General features: G+C 36.2%; 1 protein-coding gene across 5 annotated transcripts in view; it reads left to right on the forward strand.

The window, feature by feature from the left end:
- The window catches only part of LOC121417408 (aldehyde dehydrogenase, dimeric NADP-preferring-like), a 34,087-nt gene extending 27,045 nt beyond the window's left edge, over positions 1–7,042 (forward strand). For 4 of the 5 annotated variants that reach the window (XM_041611102.1, XM_041611101.1, XM_041611103.1 and 1 more), the window contains 5 exons: positions 256–382; positions 2,124–2,194; positions 3,089–3,204; positions 4,130–4,265; positions 5,898–6,525. In XM_041611102.1, the coding sequence (XP_041467036.1) occupies positions 256–382; positions 2,124–2,194; positions 3,089–3,204; positions 4,130–4,265; positions 5,898–6,069 (622 nt within the window). In that variant the 3' untranslated portion in view covers positions 6,070–6,525. Of the gene's footprint in view, positions 1–255; positions 383–2,123; positions 2,195–3,088; positions 3,205–4,129; positions 4,266–5,897; positions 6,526–6,840 lie in introns of those variants that run through there. The other variant, XM_041611106.1, reaches the window with a different exon arrangement.
- Positions 7,043–18,915: the final 11,873 nt, after the last annotated feature.

The raw sequence follows: 18,915 nt of genomic DNA on the forward strand, positions 1-18,915 counted from the left end.
GAGGATCCCCATAGAAAGTACAACAAGACTTTTTAAATATCTATAACTTGCTCATTTCATAACCAATTTTGATGAAACTTTTTTATTTGTTCCTCTCATTTTACTCTTGGCAATAAGATTGCTTCTCTTGGATTTTGGTTTCCTTTAATCTTTGTTTACCTTAGGCCATAGTCTGATTCTATGCTCAAATTATTCGAAGCCAACAATAAAAAAAAAAACTTTTCTGTTTCCTATTGTAATATTTTGTATCTTCAGACGGATTTGTGCCCTCCTTGATGGCCAGGAGATAGAGATTGGAGGCGAGTCTGACGAAGATGATCTGTACATTGCACCTACTGTCATCATTAATGCTAAGGATACTGATGGGATCATGCAAGAAGAGGTTAGAAATCACTAGCGGTGGGGTTAATCCTTAAATTGGCAACACATATGTCACAGCAGTGTTGAAAATGTGTACAAGCTTTGTAATGATACTCCAATAATAATACAAATAATACTTGTATTTTAATAAGAAACACTATTCGGATTTGTATCCTAGTGCATTCGAAAGGTTCCATTGAATACAATAATAGATAACATTAACATAATTCGTTGTATCAGTGCAGAAATGACCTTACGCTATGCCCTTATGTGTGCCGTTAAAGGCGTTTCTGCGCTCATGCAGTACGCAAAGGTGTGGTGCTAAGGGTGTTCCGGCACTGGCAACGAACTATACACCGTAAAATAATAATTTATGCATGAAAGAAATATGATTTTTTTTTTAATCACAGAATCAGAATTAGTTTATACTCAGTATTCCCTTGTTGCTTTTGCGTTTCCAAATCAGAAAAAGGAATTATCTGAAAGTATCTTGTTTGAAAACGATGGGTAGTGTGATAGACTACATTAGGAGATGGCAAGTAAGATTCCTGCAAAGAGCCTGACTTCTTGTAAAGTGCCATATACAGACATGCCGTCCGTTACCTTTTCAGAGTATCTGTTCCTCTTTTTTTTGCTATGAATACACCAATACTTTTTTTGTATGATTTGCAACTTTTTTTTAAATTTCCGATCATGTAGTATATGTTATAAACAGTAACAAGGGCGTGACACTAGCGCCGGTCAAACAGTCCGAGACCGGTAAAAATCACTGTCGGGCCAGCAACCTGTTGCATGAAAAGGACAAGTAAATTCTCGCCTATGAGAACATGTTTAAGAGGGTGAATTATCAAGTTTTCTTCAAGTACACACTAGAAATAAAGGTTCAAAATTGAACCCTGAAAGGTTGATGCAAAATCAGTACCCTATGGGTTCAAAAATTGAACCCTGCAGTTGGGGTTCATTTTTGCACCATGCGGGTTCAAAACTGCACCCCTAAATTTTATATTGAACCTCTAGGGGTGCAGTTTTAAACCGGCAGGGTGCAAAAATGAACCACAACCGCAGGGATCAACTTTTGAACCCCAAATCAGGGGTTCAATTTTTGAACCCATAGGGTGCTGATTTTGCATCAACCTTTCGGGGTTCAATGTTGAACCTTTATTTCTTAGTGTGGAGAGTCATCTCACATGTTTTTCACTGATCTCACTACCCGTTGCATAAAACTTTTTACCTGAGAAAACTCTGGTAAAAACTGGAAACTAAGGTTAGTCTGATTTCTGCCATTGACTTTAACACAGGGCAAAAACTCCGGTAAAAACAACCTGATTTTTCTCAGGTAAAAATTTTTATGCAACAGGCTCCTGTGGCAATTGTTATGTTGAGATAAATTTTTAAAGATACTCCTTTTTTGTCAAAAAATACTTTCTTTTCCTTCTAAGGATACTCTTTTTGTCAATTTATTTATTTTTGGTTGTACAAGGTTGGCAGGTCTGCGTAGAATAGTAAGTAAATTGTTTTAACTCGATGGCTTGATATTTGATGTTACAGGGCATTCTTGCTTGTGCAGAAAACAATAGGTACATGTAATGTTAGAAAGCTGTTGTGCAAGAAAGATTTTATTCAAGGTGTACAAGGGGAGTAAAGGACATTTTTCTGATGAATTAATCTGTGTAACGAAGGGCTTTCTTGCACCAACAGCAATTTACGTTTATACCTGTACTTATCTATCTATTCATGTTTATATGTTATCTCTTCCATCTTAGATCTTTGGTCCCTTATTGCCAATATTCAATCTTGAGACCCCAGAGGAAGCCATTCGTTTCATCAATAGCAGGTATGGAATACGTTCATTTAGTTTATAAGAAAGTCACACTTGTGAGCCCGCGATGTTATTCACACTGGAGCAAAACATTGCGATCTTTCTGGATTCGTAAGAACACGAGTACGATTGTGCAATGGTGCGCATCCAGCTTGCTTTGCGTATTGGCAACGCGTGAAATCATTTGCTGGGTTTCGTATCATTGTATTCATATTAGTATCATCGGGAGTCATTTACTCAAGATGATAGGAAAGCCGCAAGATGATTCGTGATGTTTCTGCTATCCATGTTGCGGAAGTTTGTGTGGGTTTTTCTGTTCTCATTCATGAAAAACCCGTACGATTCACTACGATGATTCACTTCCAGTGTGATTACCCCTAAAGTCACTTGTAAGATGTATGAATAGCTTGGTGAAACACCCACCAGGGGTCTGTTTCATGAAACTTGTTACAAATAACAAACTTGCAATAGCAGTTATAAGCTACTGAAATGCTTCAGTCTGATTGGCTGATAGTCAATTTGTTGTAGAAATCTTGCATTTGTTATTAGAACAAGTCTTTATGAAACTGGACCCCGATATAGATTTGCTATGAACAATGACATCGTTGTTTGCTGCAGCGACATGTACTCTTAGCGTGTCACTAACTGTAGAAAGAAAAAGATCTATTATTTTTCATATTTCTAATTGCTTACAATAATTTCCTCATTTTCATAGATTGGAGAAGGAGAGAATCAATCATTTTTATGTATGTCATTTTTCCAATAACTTAAGATCCATTTTCCAACACAAATAGTAAACATTCTTATTCGTGTAAAGCTATGCCTCGTTGAATATAGCATCTTTCTATCTTCTCATACAGAATCTTGTACCATCTTACTCATGACTATAGCAATATTTGTTTTTACCAGGGAGAAGCCTCTCGCTCTCTACGTCTTCTCAAGTAATATGAGAGTAATAGACCAGTTTCGAAATCAGACCTCAAGCGGAATGTTCTGTGGTAATGAGTGCATGGTACAGGGAGGGGGTAAGTCTGATCTGTATCTCAAGGAGGGGGGGGCAGTCAAATATATAAACATGTTAAAAGGGCTGTTTTTCAGTTTGGGCCACGTGTGCACTCATTAAGGGTATCAGATTTTTCAAGAAAAAGGGTAGTTTTGAAAGACTAGCCAAACGGGTTCAAGGTATGTTTATTCCCCAAGCTTTTTCCCCCAAGGTCACATTCTGGCGACGACTTGTTAAGGGGCCAACTTTTGTAGATAAAGCCCGCAAAACTTGTTTAGGGGGTTATTTTTGCACCCGAGTAAAAACTTGTTTAGGTGGTGTTTGGAAATGATTTGGTCACGCATGTCTAGAGCAATACATTTGACCCCCTCCCCCTGGATCTGCATGGGCTTAGTGGTTAGGTTTATTTCCAATTCGTCCGATGCAAATTTCGTCCAATTGCCGACCCGTCTACTGTCATTTGGTCTACCATCGGCTCGCCCACTATCTACATGGTCTAACTGCCAATTCGTCCAATAACCAATATCACCAGTCATTCTGAAGTGACTTTTAACTTACCAACAGCTTTATGATACGGCCCCTGGGTCAGCTATTGATGATGGTATTAATTTTCAAAATGGTGATGATGATGATAATGACGGTGATGATGATGATGATGATAATGATGGTGATGATGGTGATGATGATGATGATGATGATGGTAGTGATGGTGGTGGTGGTAATGGTGGTGATGATATAATGATGATGATGGTCATGATGATGATGATAATGATGATGATGATTGTGACGATGATGATGATGATGGTGATGATTGTGACGATGATGATGATGATGATGTCGATGATGATGATGATGGTGATGATGAAAACATTCAAAATGAAAGGAACCTGCCCAGTTGTTGTGTCAGGTAACAAAGTCATAAAAATACATCTTTCTTTTCTTCTCAGTTGAGACTCTACCATTCGGAGGCATAGGACACAGCGGAACGGGAAACTACCATGGGAAGTTCACATTTGAGACCTTCTCTCATCGCAAGGCTTGCATGGTCGATCCAATGTACACCGTATCTGAATTGGCCAGGAGGTGAGTGACTAGGACCCTATCTTACAAAGAGTTACGATTTACCCAATCAATGGTAACATTATGGAAATCCACCCGTGTCATAAATTTTTCTACAAGAAATTTTCACAATATAGTTTGTAAATGAAGAGAAGCACAGTGATTAAAAAAAAAAATTAATGCATGAATATAAACCCCTCAAAAAAAGTTCCGCAACTCAAGTTTGAGTGCTAATAAATTTCTTAGTGTGCCATCATCATATGTTAAAGTGGTATCAATGGAAAGCATGATTATTCCTCTTTACAATCATGTGTCGTTTGTGATGCTAGTGTTATCATGAAATACACAGACATGATAAATATGCAGCAATGTAAAGAGTGAAATGTTGCAAAATTCGTTGCCATGTCATGTTTGAATTCTGCAACTGAAACTGCAAGTTTGAGTGCCAATAAATTTCTTAAAGTGCGATCATCATGTGTAAAAGTGAGATCTTCAGAAAGCATGATTATTTTTCTTTACAATCATGTGTCATTTGTAATGCTAGTGTTATCATGAAATACACAGACATGATAATACGCAGCAATGTTAGAAATGAAATGTTGCAAAATGCGTCGTTTCCAATAGCGAGTTTCCAATTGTTTCGAGGATGGACCGAGTGCATTCACTGTCACCTGCATGGTGGAAATTCTATAGAAATGGAGACTCTTGTTAGAAATCAATGCATTTTGCAACATTTCACTTTTGACTTTTCTCAATGTTCAGGGTAATTGCATATTCCATGATTACATAATCACAACAAATGGCATGTCATTGTAAAGAGGAATAATTCAGCTTTCCAATGATACCAGTTTCATCTTTTATACTTCTGTAACCAAAAAGATATCATCCCCAAAACTGAGTTGCAAAACTTTTTTTGAGGGGTTTATATCATAGCTAGAAAATATTTTGATAAAACCATGCATAGATGTTGATGTTGGTGGCCGTTCATAGTTGCAATTGATCCAATCAATTGTAACTATGGAAATCCATCCTTGTCAGAAAAAATTCTGCAGGAAATTTGAAAATGTCTATATAATTGTAAACAAAGGAGAACACACCAATTGCAATAAATTTATGGATAGACATTCATATCTACCAAATATTTTGAACAACATGCATTTTATATGTTGACCCTGCTGGCTCTCCATAGTTGTGATTGATTGGATTAGTCTGCTGGGCAAACCCTTCACTCGAAATAAGGGTCTGAATGTGCAGCCTACTCATGCCTTGTGTACTGAAGGCTCTCTGGAACAGGCAAGTTTTGTATGTGCTAGTCTTTGCGTGGAGGCACACTTGTTGATCAAAGTTCCAATCAGGGTCTGTGCCTGCAGACTATGATTGGATCATGGCACAAATTTCATGCTTGATTGACCTCCAGACTTCAAACCTTGTTTTCTTCTTACCGGTAATCATTATAAAGCTCTCTATGAATTTCTTTTCCATTCAATCAAATCGTTTGTGTGGGCTATTCTTGATCAATTTTGATAAGTTACATATCATTTCAAAGCTTAGGATGTGCTTTTTCGATTTCAATGAAAGTTTTACTTTGGGCACTTTTGGTCGGCTTTGGGGTGGCAGTGCACATATCATACATGTACCTTCGTGATTTGTTTTCAGGGTATTCTATGCACCGTACACGGATCGGAAGACGGCGATCATTTCATGGATTCTTCGGAAGAAGCCGAAGAACAGGACAATGTCTTTCTTTTTCCAAGTTACCGGACTGGTGGTCCTGCTAGCTGTACTGTACAAGGTAATTCATTGGGTAAAAGGCTGCATGAGAAAGTGAAAAATGAATTATTTATATGTTTTATTAATCGCATGCTACACCCCTTAACAATTATGAGTATTTTATTGTTTTTAAGTTATTAATATATATTGTAAATCAACCATTGGAATTGGGACAGGGGGCTTTATGCCACAGTAATTAAGTTAACTTTTTCTGTCCCTGGCGTTCCAATGGTTGATATCTCTTATTTTTATATTGTTTACACTGAAATGTATTTTTGAATATTATTTGCCGAATAAATAATAATAGTAATGAGCGTAGGAATGGAGATGATGAGAAAGCAAAATAATGATGGAGAAATGGTGCATAATAATAACAAAATATTTTCATAAGAGGAACAATAATGTAAAGAAACTATGGAAACTCTTGGGGAGAAAAGAAGGGTTATGAAGAAGGGTAGTAGAAAAGTCAGCAGCAAGAGAAGAAGGTGGAAAGATAGAGAAGAAGAAGAAGATGAAGGATAAGAAGAGGAAGAAGGAGGTAGAGGAAAAGGAGAAGGAGGAAGAGAAAAGGGAGAAAAGAGAAGAGAAGATGAATAAGAAAATGGAGGAAGAGGAGGAGGAGAAAAAGATGGAGAAGGAGGAGGAGATGTAATATAACACCTATACATTTGCTTCCATTATGCTGTGGTTATATATTACATTTCAAATAGAATAATAATGTAAATTATCTTTTCTTGCTCTTACATTCCATGTCTTCACCCCCTTCTCCCTCTCCCCCTTTCTCTATCTCTCTCTTCCTCTTTCTCCTTCTCTTATTATCACTCTCCAGGTCTTTGTGCCTTGAAGGTCAGATCTCCTTAGAATAAGCAGAGTATCTTAAGTCTTTCTGAATGCCTTGCATCTTCTTCTTCAACGACTATAATCTGCTTTACCCAGTAAACAGAATAGATAGTTTTCAGGGCCCTGTCTTACAAAGGATTTTGATTGATCCGATCAACCATAACTATGGAAAGCCAGCAAATTTCAACATATAAAAATATTCTCTAGATATGATGTATATTCTAGAGCTGCCAAGTAGTACTAATTTTCAGTATTTAGTAGTGAAAAGTGAGAAGAATACTATTGGTTTCTTGTAAAATACAGATTTCTAAAGTTTCAGCTGTATATGTGGTCCTATGGTATTTTTGAAAATACCGATTTCCTCACTGAAATACTGATTTTCAGCTTTGAAAATACTGAAATGTTCTTTTTCTAGTTGGCAGCTCTGATTTATTCATGAATTCATAGTTATCTTGAAAATTCTTTGTGCTTCTCTTTGTTCACAAAGTACATTGTGCAAATTTTTTGGGAAAAAAATTATGGCATTGATGGATTTCCATGAAGTTGACATTGACATTGATTGGATCAATCTTAACTCCTTGTAAGATGGGGCCCTGACGTCTTTTACACGTTGAACGTGTCTAAAATCATTTTTATGTGACTCTCTGAAATAAGAAATACGTATAAAATGTTGTAGATCGTGACACTTGTGTGTTATGGGTTTTTTCTTAATTAAAGACATTTGAAAATTTAAATTTTTTAATATGTACTGTAAAACACATTCAAGTCAAGATGAAATATTGATTTGCCATGTATTTTGTGTTGTGAGAATGTTACATTGGTATTTAATGATTACAAATCATACGGTATGATATTTTTTGTGTGTGTTTGTGTCACATGGAGCTTATTATTCCTCCATCCAATGTAGGTACTACATACTACTGATGTATTTTGTTTTCAGGTTGTCGAAAAACCTTTTCCATCATGTAAAATGTTTCTGATGTGAAATTTTTCCTATGCAATTATTAATATGTTTTGTATGTTATTGGTTATATACCACTCTGCAAAAACTCTGGTGTTGATTTAACACCAGCCTGGAATCTATATATGTCCACAACAGAGAAGTGTTAAACAACACCAGTTTCGAACGGTGTTTATACAACACCAATTAGTATTGAAACAGCATCGGTTTGATTCCTAACTGGTGTTGTTTCAATATTTCTCTGTTGTGGACATATGGATTCCAGGCTGGTGTTAAATCGAAACCCAAGTTTTTGCAGTGCAGCACACAAGCTGTCCTGTCAGTTCTTAGCGGGTGTTACCATGTCAGAAACAGAAATAGAAACTTGGTGATGCAAAACTGTACTTGCAGTAGCTTCAGATCTCCTTGTTGACTTCATTTACAGTTATATTTGTAGTTGCTTGCCTTTAGTGCTTCAAAAATGTGCAGTGTGCAATAAAATTTAGGATTTTAAATGTATATGTTTGAGATTAAGTACCCAATGCAGACAGCCCTACTCTCAGGCTACATTACATGAAAGTGTGCAGCCAGGGGGGTGTTTCATGAAAGGACTCGTCAGACGTTTTATCCGACATGTCCCATTTTATCCGACAGTTACCATAGGAACAGTGCCTCTCGGCCAATCAAAATCATTGAAAGATGTCAGATCTGACAACTTGTCGGATGAAAATATTGATGAAACCCTCCCCAGGAATGCATCTAGTTCAGATCTAAAATGTTACCCTCCCTCCATATATCCTTTATATCTTTCATTTAAGATTTAAATGTTTTATTATTTTAATCATGTCTTTGAAATAAATGCCTTTCAACTCAAGTATCTCCCTTAGGGCTGTGAAAGAAAATAGTCAACTCAAAAAGTTTGAAAACTCCAACTCGTGAAGTATCCTGTATGTTGCAGTGTTTAGTATTAAAATTGTAGTGCCATTTGCTGTATTAAATGTACTTAACTCTGGTCTTTGAGCATGTAGAAATAGATTTGTCAAAGAATAGCTTCATGTATAGTGTGCTGTGCACAGGGTTACATTATGTAGATGTATTATCATTTTTATTCCAAGAAAGTGTTTACAGCTCTGTAATTTGCAATATTGCATAACCATGTTTGAGTAATAAATGTTTTTTTGATATGTGGGTTGATATGTGTTGTCAGAGTAAATGTATAGCATATCTCTTCATCTTCTTTGCTTTTAGGTCCTAGTTCCTGCCAATAATGATGCCTCACTGTATTGTGTATGTGATATAAGACACTCTTCTTTCAATAGGTTTACAATCAAAGTTGTATTGTGTAATGATTGTAAAGATCAATTTAAAGGTGCATAATGAATTATTTGATGATGCAATGTTTATTAGTGAATTTACATTATAATGTCAGAAGTAAATGTAAATGTTTTTCAGTGATGGTTCTCTATTTTTAAGCTCTGGAATAATTTGTATGAGAGGTGAATATATATTTTATCAATAAAATAATTGTAAAATTTCAACATATTATTTTGGCGGTTGATCATTCTAAGGGAAATAATAATTATGATAACCTACTCATCTTACTGAGGGAGGGGGGGGGGGGGTTGTCTGGTGATACTGATGATGAATTGGAGTAGGAGGTTGATGATGATGATGATGATTATGATATTAATGTTTGGTGATTACGATGATGTTGATGGTGATAATGTAGATGAAAATGGTGATGATGATAATGATGGTGATGATGTTGACGATGATGTTGATGGTGATGATGATGATGGTGTTGATGATGATTACGATAATGATGACGAAATGATAGTGATGGTGATGATGGTGGTGGTGAGGTTGATGAAGGTGATGTAATGAGGGTTTGGTGATGGTGATGATGATGATTATGATAATGATGGAGGCTCCTTACAATTCTATATTGAAAAAAAATCCTGACAGTTTGTAACTTCTTACCTAAAGAGAAAGCAGGTGGGAATATTTGTGACTGCAACGGGGACAGATACCCTTGAAATAAGAAAGAAAAGCTGGCATGTCTTTGTCAAAAATTGATGAACCGGATCAACAGTTTCGTCCTAATTAGTTTTGAAGCTGACGAATAATTGCAGATACTTTGTCCCGAGTCGAGGGTGACACTGGCGATTTGATTCATCAATTTTCTTCTTGACTTTTTGTGATCTTTCCTATATTTTATATCCGTCAAGCGTCATGGAAGCAGAATCTCCCCAATCCATGAATACTCAAGACCCCAGCCTCTTCAGAGATGTAAAAATACAGAGTATATATATATTTATTCATATACATATATATATTGTTTAGGGTATGATGTATTGCCCCCATCTGCCCCCCCCCCCTTGAATATTTTTTTTGTTAATCTTTCATTCGTCACAGTAACAGTAAAAACAGTCAAAATACAATAATCAGGCGTTGCATTCAACTACTGAAGTAAACAGAACGTTTATAAAGTGAGGTTACATAATAAATCGAAAATAAATTGTTCTTTACTCAAAATAATTTAACTTGCAGCCCAAGCCCTGGCGACAAAACGATCCATAGACCATATAGTGAGAAAAGGGGATTTATTACAAACCCGTCGGCGAATGGTCTCCCCGGCGTCACCGTCTAGGGCAATATGCGAAATAAATATTTAAAAAAATTGCATTTTCGAAAATTATATGGCCGGACATATGACATAACAACACTACGACAAAAAGTACGGAAGATAAAACAAACTCACAACTCTTAAAGCCCCCCCCCCTCAAAAAAGAACTTAAATAACAAATTACAAAAATACTAATCTACAGTGGTTACAAATTCAAATAATGGAAACAGATATTTATTGATGTTTTGCCATTTTGCCTTGTGTTTTTATGTTTTTCTTCTTTGCAATGACTTCCTTGGTGACTTTATAATACATAATAGTTGTTTCAAACGAGGAAGGATCCCTTGGTATTTGCAATGTAAGATGAATTGGATAATATGATGTCATGGATTTACGCCAATGGCAGCTATAGGGAGGCATGGGACTGGTCTCACGAATTTTAAAACACATAGTAAAAAGAGGAAAGGGTAAACAAAAAGCAAATAGAATATAGGCATAGAGAGCAGTATATCAAATTGAGAGATGTGGGTCATGCGCAACTTCGATCATACCCTCAATATTTACACACACAAAAGTAAAATGTCAAGTATAGGCCACGTTCCCTCCTAAAATATACCGGGTGCCCCCCCCCATGATTTTTCCAAACAATTGCTTTTGTTATTATATACGCACAGGCACTCGCCCGACTCTTTTCCCAGGATCCAGATGCAGAAAGGGAAATTTCAAATGCAATTGAGACTTAATTTCTATATACAAATTAGTTACCCTTATAAAAAAAATTGAATGGTATACCATTGACTACCATTTATCATACACCACTGATATACCATTCGAATACCATTCGCACAGCACCCACCATACACCAATGGTATACCATTCAAGCCTCAATGGTATACCATTCAAACTAATTTAAATAATTGGGACGTTACTATTACCATATTCATGAGCACCATTTACCATTCATATACCATTGATCAAACACCATTCACCATTGATCTACCATATGGCCACTATAGACAGGTTTACCATTGACCACCATTCACCATTCAGCCACCATTCACTGGCCTACCATTTACCATTCAGCCACCATTCACTGGACACCATTGGCCTACCAATTGCCTTTCACCATACACCATTCGCCTACCATTGACCATACACCATACACCATTCATGTACCATTCACCATCCGCGTACCATTCATCGTACACCATTCGCGTACCATTCACTGTACACCATTAACCGTACACCATTCGCGTACCATTCAACGTACACCATTCAACGTACACCATTCGTGTACCATTCGACACTCACCATTCAACTACCATTCGCCGTACACCATACACCGTTCACCATTGATTGACCATTCACTTTACACCATTCTACCATACACCATTGACCTACCATTTACAGTACACCATTGGCCTACCATACACCATTGAACTACTATTCACCGTACACCGTAGACTTACCATACACCATACACCATTGGCTTACCATACACTGTACACCATTGACCTACCATTTACCATACAATACTGTCATACCATACACTCTATACTATTAGTCAACCATTCAAATAACACCATTGGTCATACACTATAGGCCACAAGTGTACATTCAATGGTAGACCAATGGTAGACAGAAGAACAAAGATGTGCAATGTATAGTAAGCCAATAAAGTACAGTGAATGGTAGACCAATGGTGTACAACATATCTCTGGGGTTAATGGTAGGCTTAATAATGGAATAAGTATACACAAGAAAAATAAATGAAAGCAGTTATTTCAAGAACGTCATTAAATTGTTTTTACTATAAGAAGTTTAAGTACAGCATAAATGGCACAGAGTATTCACAAGTATAGACTTTATAATTAAAGCACATAAGTTATTAATATATATGACTTAGTCTTAGCTACTCGTCGATATCTCTGTCAATCTTGTTATGAAAAAAATAAACATGTATCAAGACAGATCGAGTTTGATTGAAAAACACAACAAATGAAGACTAACATTTCCAAGAATAAACCTGTTCTCTCTTATTGCTTTTTACATGGATTGAGTACTTGGCAAAACCACTGTTCTGCGTACAAACCTGATACTTGATGTTAAATCTGTTGTGTGTAATTGCTTTCAAGTTTCAACAATATTAATAAACATTTTTTTTACTAATAAGTTCAAGTACAAAAGAGTATTGACAGGAATGGTATAAAAGCACCATATTATGAATACATGTGACTGCGCGACACTACAAGAGATCAATGATTACACTCCACATAGGTATTATGTTAATCTTCCTATAAACAAATTTACATGCAAGACAGAATTTGGACAACTAATGAACACCAAATTTTGAAGATTAAACTCAAAATGTGCGATAGCCTTCACATGGCCAAATGAATAAAGGGTACCACACCTAGAAGAAATGAAATATCCCCAAAAGGGGGAAAATAGTACCCCGTCCCCCAAATTGTTCCCTTTTTTTCTTTTCACCTAAAAAGATATATCAATGGCGTGTTTCTACAAAGAATTGTTAAAAAGTGTTACCCGCCTAAGTATCCAGAATCCTGGATAAGTTTCCTGTAGAAACAAACGCGATGCAGTTAATTAATAAATTGCATCGCGCAAAATACGGTTTCTCATAACCATCTTTGAGAGGTGGTTATTGCCATGTTAATCCGTTTAACTTTTCTGTAAACATGGGGCAAAATAGCATTCATGTCTGGCTTAAGTGCTTGAACCCAGAAGTGCGATCTCACAGTATACATATATTCTGGCCTGTTTAATCTCGCCAGCTGATCGCGAAACATGTATACCTGCTACAATGAGTGAGATCTACCATGAATTTTGAAAATTTTCCTGACGAGATGCAATTTTTGACATTCCAAAATGCAATGTTGATGTTATAGGTTGAATTTTCCGATTTCTGCCGTATTTGCGAAGCGAAATGCAAGTTAATCAGATTCTTTGGTCTGTAGAAACAGCTTGGTTTAAGAGCGATAAGGTTATTCGAGTCTGGAAAAGATAAACTGTTTTTAATGATTTACTGTAGAAACATGCCAAAAGTTTATCATAAATACAATAAAGATACATTAAGAAATAAATAATATATCACACGTAGAAAGAAAATATAATGAAAATAGGGAAAGAAAATTATTCAATTTGGAACACTAAAAAACATAAAAAAATAGAGACCTCTTTTTGCAAAATATATTGAAAATAATATATACAAGAGCAAGATACCCACTTATTTCTTTTCTGTCTATTTTTGCGGTGCTGAATCAGATGAATAACTCAACTATGTGTGAGAAATAATATGATTGTCTTACACAGAATCAGTAGTCAATTGTAATTTTTTACAACCTAGCTTGGACAAAATTTGAATTCATATAATACAAAAAATATATAAATTGTGATTTTGTATATTCATGAGGACTTGAAGAGAACAGTTTTACCAAAAAATAACAACTTTAATTCGTCATAACTTCGTTAATCCTCAACAAATTTTGATGAAATTTTAAGTGCTTTTTGTTTGTCTGATGTACACTTTGAATTGTATCACATAACTTTCAGTCTCGAGTACCTCTAGCCCTTCAATCGAATGGGTTGGACGACTGGTTACATTTTACACATAAAATAGTTATAAGGAGAATGAAGGGGACCATAGAAAGAAAGCATGAGAAAAGGGGAGATTTTGGTAGGGAGAGAATGAATCAGAAAAGCATCATGCTGAAAATTTCATTAACATCTAATAATAACAAAGTTATTGAATTTGAAATTTTAACAATATTTTGGTAAAAAAATTAACCTAATGTACACATGATCGTCAGGAATATTTGCTATGCTTATTGTATAAAATGAAATCATAATTATTTAATATTATCATACATGTGTGTATGATATGTCCCAAGTATCATATCATTATTTCCAGCAATGAATATCTTCACATTAAAGGTCAAGTCCACCACAGAAAAGGTTGTTTTGAATCAACAGAGAAAAATCAGGCAAGCATCATGCAAAATATTTCATCAAAATCGGATGCAAAATAAGTTATGACATTTTGAAATTTCGCTTATATTTCACAAAATAGTTATATGCACAATTTACCCACATGCATATGAGAGAATCGATGATGTCCCTAACTTTTTGGTTTGTTTTTCATTGTTTGAATTCTACAATATTTCAAATCTTACAGATTTGACAATAAGGACCAACTGGACTGAACCAAATAATGTTAAGCAATGGTAACTCCACATGTTCAGTGAGAAATAAAACTTTATTTCATAGGTCAATGGGGAGAAAATTATATTTCATATTCAAAAAAACAAAAGAAAAGTGAATGAGTGATGTCATCAGTTCCCTCATTTGCATACCGACCAGGATATGCATATAACTATTAAGTGAAATTAAGTGAAACTTAAAAATGTCATACCTTTCTTATTTTTCATCCGATTTTTATGTTTGATTTTTCTCTTTTTAATCAAATCAACATTTTGTTAGGGTGGACATGTCTTTGAAATAAATTTTCACTCCATTTTTTATAGTTCTCGGAGGACAAAGTGTAAATAAGCACGACTTCTTGTAATAAAATACAAAAGAACAAGTGGGGATATGACATCAGCTTGGGTACGTCATGGTCTAGTGGTTCTGACTCTCACCTTACAAACAGAGGGTCATGAATTTGAGTCCTAGCCATGGTGTGTTTTCCTTCAGCCCGAAATTTATCCACACTGTGCTGCACTAGACCCAGGTTAAGTGAATGGGTACCCGGCAGGATTAATTCCTTGAAGCTGTAATAAGAAATATTGGATGAAAACAATGCAAAGGACAGTATATTAGCTACGGGTTCAAAACATCAGTGCTTGTCGTGTGTGTAAGCTTTCTTTAGAAGTTCATATATTTTTTTAAATATCGAGAAATTTGCAGTATACACTACCATTCAATTGAATGGTACCAATTAACAAATACTAACAAAACATTTTGTAAAATATGATAAATAAATTTATGTTTAACCATAGATGGGAAGAAAATAACCTATTATCTAATGGGAGGCCCCAATGATGACAAATACCACAACAAATGAATACCTGAGGACAAAGCGTCCACCCCTCCCCTCAGCCAACATACTGATTTTTTTTTTTCAGCTATGCCACTGCAGGAATACAATCTGTTTTATCTCATGAAGCTTTGCAATTTTTCCTACTGAAGAAAATTCTTACACACATACCTTTCATAACTCCATTTTTTTTCTTGTACACGGCACGTTTTCTGTGTTCAACACCCGTCGTGTCATTCCCAGATAAGGCTGGACCATTAACCTTATCATCCAGTGTATCCGTCGTCCAAACTTTGAAAATGAAATAAAATCAATTTGAGTGTTGTAAAATCTGCATGTATGTGCAGATACAAACAAAAATAGAATACTAATATAGTAATAGAAAAAGAATGATCTTAGAACATTAATTTTAGAGATATTTTTCATGGATCTCTGATTACCAGCCCAGAATTCAGGAAAACAATAAGGAAATGTGATATTGTTCAGCTTAGTTCAGACAAGGCTGTATTATAACTGTGCATGATTTATACTAGTAATAGCTATGTCATCTGAAATCAAATTTCCAGAGCAGCAATTTTCAAAAGGAGGGTAATCGATGACATAAATTCCATTTCCCTGGTATTGACAATCGCAGAAGCGGATCCAAGTGGGCACATTTGACCTGGGGTCCGTTGTATATTTAGAGTTGCAATAAATCGCAACTCTAAATATCATGCGCAACTTGATTTTCAACCAATCAACAGCGCGCATTTGGGACTTGCGATTGATTTTTTTATCTGTGTTTAAACGCAACTCTTTCTGCAATGGACCCCTGTGCCCCCACCTTGAGAGCAAGATAAGAATGTGGCTTTCTTACACAAGTGTTCCCCCCCCCTTCGAAAGTTACAGCAAATATTTATATTGAAAATATTGTCTCATACAAGAGGATCTCTTTTTTGGTTTGCTTGTTATTTAAAGTTTCCTTGGGAAAATCTGCCCCACTACCCCCTTTGAGAAATCATGGATCCGTTCATGGACAATCATATGTCAGTGGATGAATTCCAGACATTGTTTTAGGCAAGTTTTGATCAGTAAATAAATAAAAACAGATAAAATGTGATCACAGGACAAACTTAAAAAAAGGATAAAATTTACTTTAAAAATTGATATGCCTAGCCCCATGAAAAGATCTAATAATACCCTCCCGCATTAATGCTTCACAAGTTTCACACCAGCCAACTTCGAGCAAAACTCCCCACCAGAAATTGTCTACACACATTTTGAGGTCAATACACAATATGCCCACCACTTTTCAAAATATTGCGGATTGCTTGGATTTGCCGTCATGTTGATATGGACCGAAGTTATGCGACCAGAAGATTCGCATGTGGCATGTTGGCTGTTTGTTCGCCACATGTAAGCATGATTTGTTCGCTAACTTCAGTCCCAATAAACATTACAGCGAATCCAAGCAATCCGCGAAGTGATGTCTACGGATTAGATCAACGCATCGAGATCGAAGACTAAATACAGCCGTTCCAGATATTTTGAAAAGCGGTGGTATTAACATCGAAATGTGACTGAGAGACCTGTCATGACATTTGGGAACAAATTTTGGTGATGAGGTATGCTGGTAATCGGCCGGTGCAAAACTGCATTAGCACCACTTTTCTCTGCATAATTATTGCAGCCTCTGTAGAAAAATTGAATAGGAATCGTTTGTCACTCTGTCCAGTCACAGTTCCACACACAAAGTGCACATTTCACCTTACGTGCCATGAGTGGTAGAGTGTAACTTTATAGGGGCTGCGTAGCCTTTATCATTTTTTAAACTTTAGGACCCCTTCCATGTTTCACCTCCATTTTATCTCATTTACCAACATCCATCAACAACAACAAATTTATAGGCCTAATTCCAAAACATTATTTGTCGGCAAGTTTTCAATTTCAGTGAATTAACGTTGTGCAGTAGGCCCTACGTGTTTCACAATTAACGTTTTGACAGTCTTGACATTAGTTTAACAAATCATTCATTCATGAATTCAACGTATTCAGAGACGGTTTTTGTAAAACATTGACAATAAACATCAGGCAATATGAGCGAATTACTAATCTATTCAATGCTCCCCGAGCTAAACTCAGCCAACACAAAGCATAAGCACTCCCTATCGTCATAGCCACGTCCCGGCCGCGTAGAGCAGCGGCCAGCGCCAACGGGGCAATGGCGGTGGCAGTGCAGTGGTCGTGGCAGTACACCGACATCTAACATTTTGAGACAATTTGAGAAATAAATCAAAGAAAATTGTTATAGAACTTACTGTTTAGACTTCTACAAATGACTTTGAAGTCGCTGTCCGAATCTGACCCATGTTCCTTTAGTTTTTGATGAATTATCGACGGACTTATCAACAGCAAAACGGCGGTCCTGGTAGATGGAGTTTTCTTTTTCAAATATTGTAATTGGCGGTTAGACGCACGTGCGCGCGCGTGCAATAATAGAGCTAGCTAGCAAGCAGCCAAGCGGCCCAGCCCTGCTTGCCAACGCATATGGGGGGGGGAGGGGTGGATTAAAACCAAATCAGGGGTGTCTTCTTTTTCCTCTCGATTGCTTCTGGGTTGGAAACCATGATGGCGTGAGTGCCACTGTTTTCCTTGGATCTTGGAATCTATGAAAAAAGTTTTCGATCCCTTCACTTTTTTTCCTGTTCTCTCTCTTTTCTTTTTTATTTTCGTTGTCTTTTTTTTTCTGTTAATCTTTCTTTTCTTCTTTGCCTTTTTTCTTTTCTTGTTTTTTCCCCTTTATATAATTTTTTTTTACTCACTCCTCTTCCCTTTTAATTTGCTTTTGTAATGATTGAAATTGAGATTTCATTCAGTAGATTTCTTTTCTGTTACATTGTACTATACCCTGTATGGCGGCAGGGAATTTTGATAGGGGTGAGGGAGCAAGACCATGTGGATAAATCATTTCAATCAAGTAATGCCGGTCTATAGAATAGCTCTCCTCTTTATAAACGCCGTCCACAAGTGGGAAAGAATATTTAGGGTCTAAAAATAGAATTAGAATTTTGAAAATATCATTTGTAAAAAAAGGGTGAAAAAATTCATGATTGGAAGCAGCTATAATAGCATACAAATGGGTTCAGATGGGGCTTTTGACGTTGCAGACAGACCAAATCAGGGTTTGCGGATGGGAATTTGATAGAGGTTGGGGGACCAAGACAACCAACAGTGAATTCATTTTGAGCAAAATATGGGGCATTGCAAGAAACTTGCAATCGAAGCAATCGAACGCAAATCAATTTCAGACTCCAAAATCATGAGAGTCATACTTTTCATTGCAAACTTGCAACTGATCCATAAAAAAATCCAAATTGATATGTTCTAGATAAACTTAATGTATCATCACCTGTAAATTTGCATCTGATCGAATTTTGGGATTGATTGCAAATATCTTCTTGGAACA

The sequence above is a fragment of the Lytechinus variegatus genome, chromosome 6, assembly GCF_018143015.1.
Source record: "Lytechinus variegatus isolate NC3 chromosome 6, Lvar_3.0, whole genome shotgun sequence".
NCBI lineage: Eukaryota > Metazoa > Echinodermata > Echinoidea > Temnopleuroida > Toxopneustidae > Lytechinus > Lytechinus variegatus.